Here is a 13,208-nt window from a genome sequence, read left to right as displayed (position 1 = left end):
CTAAAGACTGTTGACATCTAGTGAAAGCCATAGGAATTGCAATATGGGTCCTATCTATTTGTATTTCCCATAGGCTAACATTGAAATGGCCTGTGACCTAAACATTTTTTTTTCCCCTCTGGTTTTTGCGTGCTTTATCAGTTCTGTTATACTCAGACATTATTTTAACAGTTTTAGGAACTTCAGAGTGTTTTCTATCCAATGCTACCAAGTATATGCATATCCTAGCTTCTGGGCCTGAGTAACAGGCAGTTTATTCTGGGCACGTCAGTCATCCAAAATTCTGAACAATAACCAGTATGCTAATGAAGTTAAAATAATTCCTAATTTGCCTGAGAAAATCACACAGTGATTGGTGGTCATAGTGAACTGATATAACAGTCTCTTACTTGTACGTCTGTAACCCTGGTGCTGGACTCACCCTAGTGGTAGTCTTTAGCCTTTGCAGTCTGACTTGTGTTCTGCAGTCTTTGACTTGTGTCCTGTTCTGTAGTCAAATCAGATTTTATTGGTCACATACACATGGTTAGCAGATGTTAATGCGAGTGTAGCGAAATGGTTGTGCTTCTAGTTCCAACCATGCAGTAATATCTAACAAGTAATTTCACAATTTCACAACAACTACCTTATACACAAGCGAAAAGGAATGATTAAAAATGTGTACATATAAATATATAGAAGGCATAGGCAAGATGCAGTAGATGGTATAGAGTAGAGTATATACATCTGAGATGAGTAATGTAGGCTATGTAAACATTATATAAAGTGGTATTGTTTAAGTGACTAATGATAGATTTATTACATCCAATTATTAATTATTAAAGTGGCTAGAGATTGAGTCTGTATGTTGGCAGCAGCCACTCGATGTCAGTGATGGCTGTTTAATAGTCTGATGGCCTTGAGATAGAAGATGTTTTTCAGTCTCTTGGTCTCCGTTTCTCAGTCTCTCAGTCTCTTGGACTTTGACTTGTGTCCTGCAGTCCGGTCATCCAATGGGACAGAGGAGTAATACTCACCACCCACTTTAACGCACTTTTTGGCACTTCCTGTAGAAAGAACACATTTTAGCCCTGCTCTCCACGTTGTTATTATTTAAATTCCTGTTTTGGTGAGATAGTGTTGTATGGTTTCTGCGAGTTCACCATATCTAGCCGTTGTCTGACGGATAAATTATATCTAGATTAGATTAGATCAACTTTATTATCTCACCAGGGGAAAATTCATTTGGTCATGTGGTTAAAAAGACAAAGTTCATAATACATAAAAATACAGAATAATACACACTAAAATTAATTTGAAAGTGCAATAGGCTACATATTTACAGTGAAAGTGGAATGGGCTACATATTTACAGTGAAATGCAATAGGCTACATATTCACAGTGAAATGCAATAGGCTACATATTTACAGTGAAAGTGGAAGAGGCTACATATTTACAGTGAAAGTGCAATACAGATTTACAGTGAAAATGCAATATGCTACATATTTACAGTGAAAGTGCAATACAAATTTACAGTGCACTCCTATCAACTTACAATACAAGGTTTACAGTCATCAGTTTACAGTCATCAGGTTTCGGGTTGTGGTTCCAGCGTTTCTCACCAGATCCAAACACCTGTTTGATGAGGATCTCCTCTGTGGCCCCAGAGCTGACCAGCCGCTATCTGGATGAGTGACCGCCCTGTGGACCGAGGTGGACAATGCCTGGACACCTGCTAAATGGTAATAACACAGTATCTCCTGTGGATAGACCAATTACCCTCAGGGGTACTAGTTCCACATATTTAGAAACTTTGCTTTAGAAGTGGGAACCTAATTGGTTGTATGCTGGTCAGGGGGGCCTGCAGTCTGCAGTCCTTTGCCAGGTAGGTCCAGAATGCCTGGATGGTGGTCCTACTCTGCCCCAGGAGCCTGGAGAGCAGGGATTACATGGCTTTGTGGATCTCCTCCCTGCCCCAGGAGCCTGGAGAGCAGGGATTACATGGCTTTGTGGATCTCCTCCCTGCCCTCTCTCTCCAGGGTCTCCTATGGATGGTCATAGCAAAAAATGGATCAGTCTTACAACGTTCCATGTAGAAAATGGTTCAGTGAAACACAGTCTGATAAAGAACAAGATATTAATGATCTACAAGGTAATCTCTGCACCCAGAATCCAATCGGTCCACTAACCCATCGATTGCCATTGAGATGTCTGTGCAGAATTTGTTGACCTGTGAACGTGATTCAGAATCCCAGAAGCCTCGACTCTGGACATGGCTCACAGTTAGTATAAACAGCAATGTCATGTCTCTGACTGATTAAATTATATAACATGCTATTTTATCAAATCGATTACCTAACGTTTAATTGATTACGTGATTGAATTAAACCATGCAACAATTAAACCATTAATAACCTGGGGCACCACGGAAGCATTCATTTAAATCGAGCGGCTATCTCCTGAATCCACTCTCTTAAAGATCTGAAGATCTTTTATATCAATAGCAGTCAATTATTAATCGTCACCTCAATCGGTCTCATTCTGCTTGTCGTAAGTACTTGGTTATCACCACTAACCCTAGCTAACAAGTACACAAATTTAGTTAATTATTTATTTACTAAATACCTAAATAATCACACAGAATTACATATATATATATATATATATATATATATATATATATATATATACACACAGGATAGATCACACATTGATTACTAATAATGTCATGAAACGCCCATAGTGGGCTAACCCGATATGACGGCTGGTTACACAAAGGAAGGGGTTGGGTTTGAATGAAAGAGCGGGAAGACTGAGGGACAAAGAGTTTGGGTCTCTATCGGTACTTGAGAAGCTATGCTACCGTAACTACAGAATCTTATGCATTCTAATAACCGCCCATTCGGAAAAGGAAAATGCAAGATATATATATTTACGCTGAGCTGCGCTTCGATAGATGGCTCGAAGATGGAAGACTGGCTTACCCAGCAGAGATTGCCATTGTCCTTTGAATAATATTTCTTAGTGTTGTAGAGCAGATACATTAAAGTACCCTGTCGTTATTAGGAGATTGTCTGTCCTTTCCTAGGCCACGTAAGTTTACAGCTGCAGATGATAACTTGACGTCTAGGAGGTATCACTTCTTCTTTAATGAATAATCGTTCAAAGTTCATACCAAGTTGCCATAATCAGCTCGCACTGTATTTTGGCTGGTCTAGTCGAAATTCACCATTCCAGTGTGGAGATCGTCACCTCCACTTTGAAATTCACCATTCCAGTGTGGAGATCATCACCTCCACTTTGAAATTCACCATTCCAGTGTGGTGATCGTCACCTCCACTTTGAAATTCACCATTCCAGTGTGGTGATCGTCACCTCCACTTTGAAATTCACCATTCCAGTGTGGTGATCGTCACCTCCACTTTGAAATTCACCATTCCAGTGTGGTGATCATCACCTCCACTTTGAAATTCACCATTCCAGTGTGGTGATCGTCACCTCCACTTTGAAATTCACCATTCCAGTGTGGTGATCGTCACCTCCACTTTGAAATTCACCATTCCAGTGTGGTGATCGTCACCTCCACTTTGAAATTCACCATTCCAGTGTGGAGATCGTCACCTCCACTTTGAAATTCACCATTCCAGTGTGGTGATCGTCACCTCCACTTTGAAATTCACCATTCCAGTGTGGTGATCGTCACCTCCACTTTGAAATTCACCATTCCAGTGTGGAGATCGTCACCTCCACTTTGAAATTCACCATTCCAGTGTGGTGATCGTCACCTCCACTTTGAAATTCACCATTCCAGTGTGGTGATCGTCACCTCCACTTTGAAATTCACCATTCCAGTGTGGTGATCGTCACCTCCACTTTGAAATTCACCATTCCAGTGTGGTGATCGTCACCTCCACTTTGAAATTCACCATTCCAGTGTGGTGATCGTCACCTCCACTTTGAAATTCCCCCTTTTTAACGTTAGGACAGCAGTCCTAACATTCCTGGAATTAAATGTTAATTTCGTTAGGTTGTAGTTGAAATTAGCCCTTTTAAATGTATCGGGAAAGTCATCGGGAACTGAGTTTGACTTCCGTCAACGGGCTTTTGTATTGGGGGAGAAAAGGGTGTGTTTCATAGTTCTCAACCGATGTCTGCTCACTTCGTTGTGGCCACTGAGTGAGCATAGTTGACTTATGAAAACAATTCTCTCATTTAGAAGCTAAAATTACAGTTAATCTTTTCACAAATAGTTTCATATTTAAACATTTAAATTGCACAACAATTCCATGTGAATCTGATAACTAGAATATGTAGACTTTCCAAGATGCAATTTATGTCATCCTGTCATCAGATATAATGTCCCAGACACCAACTGATCTGACATCATATTCTTTATGTACCAATGGACACTTTAAACTGGTTGAGAAAAGGAAATATTGTTTCATTTCCCAACCTTTTGATGTTACCATACTTTCTCTTAGTTAGCGAAGGGCTTTCCAAGAGTCCATTTTGTAGAGTGGAGAGAAAAGGGGGAAAGGTATTTATGGGGGGGGGGGGGGGGGGGGTCATGAACCTCACCCAACAGGGCAACGTCATGACAGTAAGGTGTTTATTAATACTTGAGTTAAAGTTAGAGATATGTTTTTTGCATGTGCTGCATCTCAATCCACCACATCCACCTATGCCACAGAGCTACAGTGCTGTTTGTCGGATAGGAGACATGCCAAAAACAGTTTGGTTATCCGAACAGTTTGGTTATGCTCTACGACCCCCCAAAAGTGCCACGGGATTTGTCGGGAGTCTTTTGTCTGTAGCATCCGAACCATTTGGACTACAAACGAATATGACCCCACTGTAGAAAGTGTAGACTGTCACAAACACGAGGGTCTTCACGTAATTCGTCTGAAGGTAACTCATATAAATGAATGGAAGTATGGAGGCAGTTTTGTGCCAACAAAAATAAGGGGTTAAACAGGTGTCAAGCTTTTTTATATCTCCTAGTTATAAGACAGACACTTCAAAAACTCATTCCTTATGATTCATTTTTTGACTGTCTTTTTTGACATTTATGAATGTGTTAATCAATGCGTGTCAATGGACAGATTCAATATTTTATAACATAATTTTTAAATAGAACCTTTTTTATACCTAAAAGGGTCCTATTTATAAATGACTCATTTACGGATTATTACTGGATGATATTAAAAAGTTTTACAGAGTAGTGAAATTATTTCAGGAAGTAATTAGTCAAACAACTTCCTGCACTACACACACTAACACACACTCAGAGTGGTTCTCATACACACTGCAGGAGCAGACCTTCCTGTAACTGGCTGGTAACTGGACATAGAAGTATTGAGGGGACTGGAGTAAACAGGGTGTACAGGGTCTAAAGAGACTTGAACTAGCTGGGAGCCACAAGTCATCATGGTTATCCTGCTGGTCCTCACACGGAAGGTTGTCCTCCTCTTAGGTGAGTACATCCGTCTGAATGAACACATGTCCAGTGACTCCTCTCTATAGTTGGATACATTTGGTTGTAACATTTTACAGTGTAACTCATTCAGAGTAGAAACCCCTCTTACAGTATGTGAAATGGAAGCTGGGGTGTTTGTACTGTTTGTAATGAGACTGTTGGTGTGTCCTACAGCTGCTATGTGGAGTGTGTGTTCAGCAGAGTTGATCACAGTGGAAAGATATAAGGGAGGCAAGGCAGAGATCAGATGCCCCTATAGAGAGGAGTGGAGGAGCCACCAGAAGTACATATGCAAAGGCAGCAAAATGGAGTGTATAACATTTTTGGGAGACAATGATATTGAGACTGAGGATGAAGAACGAAGCTCTAAATGGAGATACTCCCTATATGACGACAAAGGGGTCAGAGTCTTCATTGTGACCATCACCAACCTGATGTCAGATGATGCTGGAACATACTGGTGTGGAGTGAAACGATTTGGACTGGACCCTGAAGTGTATGGAGGTACTGTAAACCTCTGATTCTCATCATCAAAACATTACCACTTTCATACTCAACATTTTACATTAAACATTCCTAATAAGGTCTCTGCTACTGGCCCGAATCCTAACTTGAGATCCCTACACATTACTCAAGATTTCAGGCATATTTTTTATTGACTCAATTAGAGGTCGATCGATTAATCGGAATGGTCGATTAATTAGGGCCGATTCCAAGTTTTCATAACAATCGGAAATCTGTATTTTTGTGCGCCGATTTGCCGATTTAAATTATTATTATTATTTTTTTTTTATACTTTTATTTAACGAGGCAAGTCAGTTAAGAACACTTTCTTATTTTAAATGACGGCCTAGGAACGCTGGGTTACTGCCTCGTTCAGGGGCAGAACGACAGATTTTTACATTGTCAGCTCGGGGATCCAATCATGCAACCTTACAGTTAACTAGTCCAACGCAATAACGACCTGCCTCTCTCTCGTTGCACTCCACAAGGAAACTGCCTGTTACGCGAATGCAGTAAGCCAAGGTAAGTTGCTAGCTAGCATTAAACTTATCTTATAAAAAACAATCAATCATAATCACTAGTTAACTACACATGGTTGATGATATTACTAGATATTATCTACCGTGTCCTGCGTTGCATATCATCTGACTGAGCATACAAGCATACAAGTATCTAAGTATCTGACTAAGCGATGGTAGGCAGAAGCAGGCGCGTAAACATTCATTCAAACAGCACTTTCGTTTTGCCAGCAGCTCTTCGCTGTGCATTGCGCATTGCGCTGTTTATGACTTCAGGCCTATCAACTCCCGAGATGAGGCTGGTGTAACCGAAGTGAAATGGCTAGCTAGTTAGCGCGCGCTAATAGCGTTTCAAACGTCACTCTCTCTGAGCCTTCTAGTAGTTGTTCCCCTTGCTCTGCATGGGTAACACTGCTTTGAGGGTGACTGTTGTCGTTGTGTTCCTGGTTCGTGCCCAGGGAGGAGCGAAGAGAGGGACGGAAGCTATACTGTTACACTGGCAATACCAAAGTGCCTATAAGAACATCCAATAGTCAAAGGTTAATGAAATACAAATGGTGTAGAGGGAGATAGTCCTATCATTCCTATAATAACTACAAACTAAAACTTCTTACCTGGGAATATTGAAGACTCATGTTAAAAGGAACCACCAGCTTTCATATGTTCTCATGTTCTGAGCAAGGAACTGAAACGTTAGCTTTCTTACATAGCACATATTGCACTTTTACTTTCTTCTCCAACACTTTGTTTTTGCATTATTTAAACCAAATTGAACATGTTTTATTATTTACTTGAGGCTAAAATGATTTTATTGATGTATTATATTAAGTTAAAATAAGTGTTCATTCAGTATTGTTGTAATTGTCATTATTACAAATAAATAAATAAAAAATTGTCTGATTTAATCGGTATCAGCTTTTTTGGTCCTCCAATAATCGGTATTGGTATCGGCATTGAAAATTCATAATCGGTCGACCTCTAGATTCAATGCATGAATTATGCGATCCTCGACAAAAGGGAACACATTTCATTCTGTGCTCCTACATGTTTTTTAAAATTACAGATTGGTGTTGTGAAAACCCAGCTGAAGTGACAGGCTCTGAAGAAGTGACAGGCTATGAAGAACGGTCAGTCTCCATCCATTGTATGTATAATGAAAAAAATGAAGACAATGAGAAATACTTCTGCAAAGCGAATACACTATCTAAGTGTCTAGTTGATGTAAAAGTGACAACAACCAAAAGCCAGAACGGGAGGTTCTCACTGTTCGACAACAGGACAGCCGGAGCATTCACCGTGACCATCACCAGACTAACCCAAGAGGATGCTGGGAGATATCTCTGTGGTGTACAGAACAACCACACAACCAATACCCTGTCAGCAGTTCAGCTTGTTATCAAGAGTAAGACATTTCTTTAATTTTCCTGTTCTGCATTGTGAGACATATTGATCAGGACACAGCTGTGTCAGTGACCACAGCTTAACTTCATGTGTGATTAAATGTACTTACTTAATGTACATATGTATTTAGGGTATTTGCACCTGAGAGAGAGAGAGAGAGAGAGAGAAAGAGAGAGAAAGAGAGAGAGAGAGAGAGAGAGAGAGAGAGAGAGAGAGAGAGAGAGAGAGAGAGAGAGAGAGAGAGAGAGAGAGAAAACACAAAAATATCTCAACAGGAAGAGCAGAAACCACACTTCCTTCTTTACGCCTGTCAGTGAGTATCAAATCAAGTTGTATTAGTCACATGTGCCTAATACAACAAGTGTAGACCTTACAGTGAAATGCTTACTTATGAGCTCCTAACCAACAATGCAGTTTAAAAAAGATAAGAATAAGAAATAAAAGTAACAAGTAGTTAAAGAGCAGCGGTTAAAAAAACAATAGCCAGACTATAGACAGGAGGGTACCGGTACAAGGTCAATGCACCGGTTAGTCGAGGTAATTCAGGTAATATGTACATGTAGGTAGCGTTATTAAAGTGACTATGCATAGATAATAACAACAGAGAGTAGCAGCGGTGTAAAAGGGAGGGAGGCAATGCAAATAGTCTGGGTAGCCATTTGATTAGATGTTTAGGAGTCTTATGGCTTGGGAGTAGAAGCTGTTTAGAAGCCTCTTGGATCTAGACTTGGTGCTCGTTGCCACTTGCTGTGCGGTAGCAGAGAGTACAGTGAATAACTAGGGTGGCTGGAGTCTGACAATTTTTAGGGCCTTCCTCTGACACCGCCTGGTATAGAGGTACTGGATGGCAGGCAGCTTAGCCCCTGTGATGTACTGTGCCGTACACACTACTGTACCCTCTGTAGTGCCTTGCGGTCGGAGGCCAAGCAGTTCCCATACCAGGCAGTGATGCAACCAGTCAGGATGCTCTCGATGGTGCTTCTGTAGAACCTTTTGAGGATCTCAGGACCCATGCCAAATCTTTTCAGTCTCCTGATCTGGAATAGGCTTTGTCATGCCCTCTTCACGACTGTCTTGGTGTGTTTGGACCATTCTAGTTTGTTGTCGACGTGGACACCAAGGAACTTGAAGCTCCCACCTGCTCTACTGCAGCCCTGTCGATGAGAATGGGGGTGTGCTCGGTCCTCTTTTTCCTGTAGTCCACAATCATCTCCTTAGTCTTGATCACGTTGAGGGAGAGGATGTTGTCCTGGTACCACATGGCCAGGTCTCTGACCTCCCTATAGGCCATCTCATCGTTGACGGTGATCAGGCCTACCACTGTTGTGTCATCGGCAAACTTAATGATGGTGTTGGAGTCGTGTATATAGTCTCGTGGTCAGGGTACGTTTACATTTCAAACATTTCAGGAAGTACACTGAAATGTAGCTTCTCTTCAATGCTTTCATTACCACACTTCCATCCACAGTTGTTATGAAGTTAAAAAAATTCACAACAGCTGTGATGGATTCAGCTAGTTTCGGTACAATTGTATAGATATGCTGAGAGAGAATTTGTTTTTTTGAGATGGTGGGGCCTTCTTATGTCGGTAAAATACATTTTGCGAGATATAGTTGTGGAAACACCTTTATGCACAAATATTTATATAATAACCATCATATCAAAGTAAACTTTGCAGTTTATTAGGCTACAGATGAAATACCTTGCGATGAAGTTCACAGGGTGGTGAAAGTAAATGGTGATGAGCTTGATGGTTCTTTCCAATGACTATCGAGGGTCTTATTCTGGTGACAAATTGATTGATGTTTGACTGCCGTTTGACAAATATAAATATTCTTGTGCTTATCCATAATAATCTCATAATGTAGACTAGCCTACCCAGTACCCTCACAGCCTACTGTATCTATGAGCTGTTGGCTAGAGCACACATGCCAAGTCCAGCGTAGGCTCATTTGCTATTTAACGTAACAGTTTTTGTCAAAACTATCGGTGGAGTTGAAAATGCGATGGAAACACATGGAACTTTCTGTTTTTATTCGGTAAATTAAAACTTAAATAAAAAAAGTACATTTTGTGTGAACTACGTCATCACGCTCCGCAACAAGTTTGTTTAGTGGAAACCACTGGTTGAAAATTTCGCATATTTTTCTTAATGCAGATTTGATCACATTTGCATGAAACTCTGTCGCTAGTTGGATGGAAACCTAGCTAATGACAAATAATTTTTGGAATTAAAAATTGGTTTACTTTCTGAATTGACTGTAATTTAAATGGGATTGACCCCGACCCTGGTAGTATTTGAGTCATTTCATCTGTTACACACACATACTGTATGTATGAGACACGCTCTCGTTTCTCTCCCTCTCAAACCCAGTTTCACCAACTTTATCATCACCACCTATTGCCACCTCCGTCTCACCATCATCCGTGTCATCACCATCATCCATCTTAACATCAACACACAACAGTTCTGGTAAATAAACGTTGAGCCTTTTTACACTACGCTAATTTGTAAACATATTTTTGTAGTGTAAAGAGATGTATCTTGCGTCAAATTTGACTTTCGAATCAGATTCCCAAGCCACATCCGCAGGTAGTGTGGGATACTACACCAGATTGCCCACTCTGAAAGGTATAGTATAAAAACAGTGTCTCTCTGACAACACATGCCCCTGCAAGAATGACTTGATTACCAGTACACATCATTTACTGTGTTAGCCAAATGAAGAATTAAAACCTTTTAAAATATCAACACATTTGTGAATGAATGCATTACTCAAGTGTGCAACATTATGTGCAATATGGTTTAGATGGGAAGCTCCTGTGTAGTTTGAACAGCTAGCCTTCTTTTAGTCTATATACTATGGTGTATACAGTATGCTAATAGCTGCACCCAGACATGAAGCATGAATGTTGGCCACCAGTTCCAAGGCTAATGACAGGAAGTAAACATCTGATGTGGAAGAGAGGCAGATCTTACTTCACAGTGTAAAAGGCCCTATGTAAGTTGAACAGAAGTGCTGATTGTAAGTATGTGTTCTAATGGTACTGTTTGTCTGTTCAGATACATCAGTGGTCATCATAGTATCTGGGACTCTGGTCATGCTGCTATTGGTGCTTGTGGTCAGCCTGTTCATAGTCTATAGATGGAAATTCAACAAGGAAACAGGTGACACACACACACACACACACACTGTGTCAAATAAGGGGGAATTAATATTTTTGCACGCAGTTTTCATTTCAAATAAAAAAATTGCATATACAATCCTCCTTCGACCCTGGTTGAGAAATAGAGGTCTCATTGTGAACAGGTCTCTGAAAACCTCCTGAACAGACTGCTGCAGCCCAACAGTGACATGTGTGAATTGTATGACACTGTGTGTGTGTGTGTTGTGTTCCACAGCTGACTCCTCAGCACCCAGGGTGAACACAGACACTGGGATCAACAGAGAGGTCAGTGTGTGTGCGCGGGCCTGTCTGTTTAACTGACTGAGTGTTTGTGTGTGTGTGTGTGTGTGTGTGTGTGTGTGTATGTGTGTGTGTGTGTGTGTGTGTGAGAGCGAGAGAAAGAGAGAGCGAGAGAGGGAAAGAGAGAGAGAGCATGTTCTAATCTATATTCTTCCCTCTCTCATCATGTCCTCATGTCCCTCTCCTCCTTTTCCTCCTCTCCAGGGTTGTCATGGTGATGGTGACTATGAGGAGATAGAGGACTGCCCCCTACAGTCCAGTTCAGGTGGTGAGACCACCACCATCTACGCCACCGCCAACTTACCCACAAGAACCTCTGACTTTCTCAACTACGCCAACGTCAACTTCCACAAGGTCCCCAGCTGCCCCAATGAGGCCACTGTCGCCATCGCTAAAGAGGGCACTTCTCCTGGTTACTTTGCCACTGTCAACATTGGTCAAAGCCCCGCCTACTCTACTGTCAATCATCCACACAGCACCTCTGAGGCTCCTCCCATCTATTATACAGTCAGCAAACCCAGAGATGCCTGAGTCACTGACAACCAATCACAAGGGACATATACACACGGGCAACAAATCATAAGTGACATGTTATTAAAAAAAAATATATATTTTAAAGACAATTTTTAGAAAACAGCTACAAGATCAGGGCCTGAGTTCCCGATAGCGATGGAACTTAGGCTTAGAGTTTACATACAGTATATACAGCTAGGTAGAGTGAGCATAGAGCTTAGAGCATAGAGCATAGAGCTATAAGAGAATGAGCTGATATGTAAATGTGTAGTGGCTATACAGCTGATCTTTCCTGTAAGCTTCCTTGCCCTGGAGTCGTAAAGGACCTCGATGGAATCAAATCAAGTTGCTTTTGTCACATGCTTCATAAACAACAGGTGTAGACTAACAGGGAAATTCTTATTTACGGACCCTTCCCAACAACGCAGAGATTGAAAATAGAGAAATAATACAAAAATAGAAAAATAATAACACAAGGAATAAATACACAATGAGTAACGATAACTTGGCTATGTACACGGGGTACCAGTTCATGGCTACAGACGTGAGTGCTATGGGTCGATAGTCATTTAGGCAGGTTACCTTGGCGTTCTGGGGCACAGGGACAGGAAAGGTGGTCTACTTGAAACATGTAGGTATTACAGACTCGGTCAGGGACAGGTTGAAAATATAATAAGTGAAGACACTTGCCAGTTGGTCAGAGCATGCTCTGAGTACACGTCCTGGTAATCCGTCTAAGACTGCTTTAAAGTGACTGGCCACTAGGAGCGCCGCCTCTGAATGAGCATTTTCTTATTTGATTTTGGCCTTATACAGCTCGTTGAGTGTAGTCTTAGTGCCAGCATCGTTTGTGGTGGTGAATAGACAGCTAACAATATGTCTTGGTAAACAGTGTGGTCTACAGCTTATGGTGGTTATGTCACACATTTAAGACAAATTTATGAACCCTTTATAAAACAGGATTTGTAACACATTCATGTAGTGGTTATGTCACACATTTAAGACAAATTTCTGAACCCTTTATAAAACAGGATTTGTAACACATTCATGTAGTGGTTATGAACCCTTTATAAAACAGGATTTGTAACACATTCATGTAGTGTTTATGAACCCTTTATAAAACAGGATTTGTAACACAGTCATGTAGTGGTTATGAACCCTTTATAAAACAGGATTTCTAACACATTCATGTAGTGTTTATGAAAACTTTATAAAACAGGATTTGTAACACATTCATGTAGTGGTTATGAACCCTTTATAAAACAGGATTTGTAACACATTCATGTAGTGGTTATGAACCCTTTATAAAACAGGATTTGTAACACAGTCATGTAGTGGTTAACGAGGCT

The 13,208-nt window shown here is 40.8% G+C and overlaps 1 protein-coding gene across 2 annotated transcripts; it reads left to right on the top strand.

Annotated features, from left to right (window-relative positions):
* Nucleotides 1-5,228: 5,228 nt before the first annotated feature.
* On the top strand, nucleotides 5,229-13,185 carry nilt3 (NILT3 leukocyte receptor). Of its 2 annotated transcripts, none has more exons than XM_021588580.3 (7): nucleotides 5,229-5,452; nucleotides 5,630-5,959; nucleotides 7,541-7,879; nucleotides 10,253-10,351; nucleotides 10,943-11,047; nucleotides 11,282-11,331; nucleotides 11,551-13,185. In XM_021588580.3, exons 1-7 carry the CDS (start codon nucleotides 5,407-5,409, stop codon nucleotides 11,875-11,877), a joined length of 1,296 nt encoding a protein of 431 aa, XP_021444255.3. In that variant the 5' UTR covers nucleotides 5,229-5,406; the 3' UTR covers nucleotides 11,878-13,185.
* Nucleotides 13,186-13,208: the final 23 nt, after the last annotated feature.

This window comes from Oncorhynchus mykiss, chromosome 28 (assembly GCF_057628025.1).
Source record: "Oncorhynchus mykiss isolate SJ-2025 chromosome 28, ASM5762802v1, whole genome shotgun sequence".
Taxonomy (NCBI): domain Eukaryota; kingdom Metazoa; phylum Chordata; class Actinopteri; order Salmoniformes; family Salmonidae; genus Oncorhynchus; species Oncorhynchus mykiss.
Note: the sequence above shows the minus strand (reverse complement) of the source record. Positions and strands in the feature narration are given on the sequence as shown.

What these genes read in the sequence shown, in the direction of transcription:
- nilt3 (XM_021588580.3), top strand. Translation starts at nt 5,407, where the DNA reads ATGGTTATCCTGCTGGTCCTCACACGGAAGGTTGTCCTCCTCTTAG. An exon ending in GAAGGTTGTCCTCCTCTTAG is followed by an intron (nt 5,453 to 5,629) that starts GTGAGTACATCC and finishes TGTGTCCTACAG; the next exon opens with CTGCTATGTGGAGTGTGTGT. An exon ending in GAAATTCAACAAGGAAACAG is followed by an intron (nt 11,048 to 11,281) that starts GTGACACACACA and finishes TGTGTTCCACAG; the next exon opens with CTGACTCCTCAGCACCCAGG.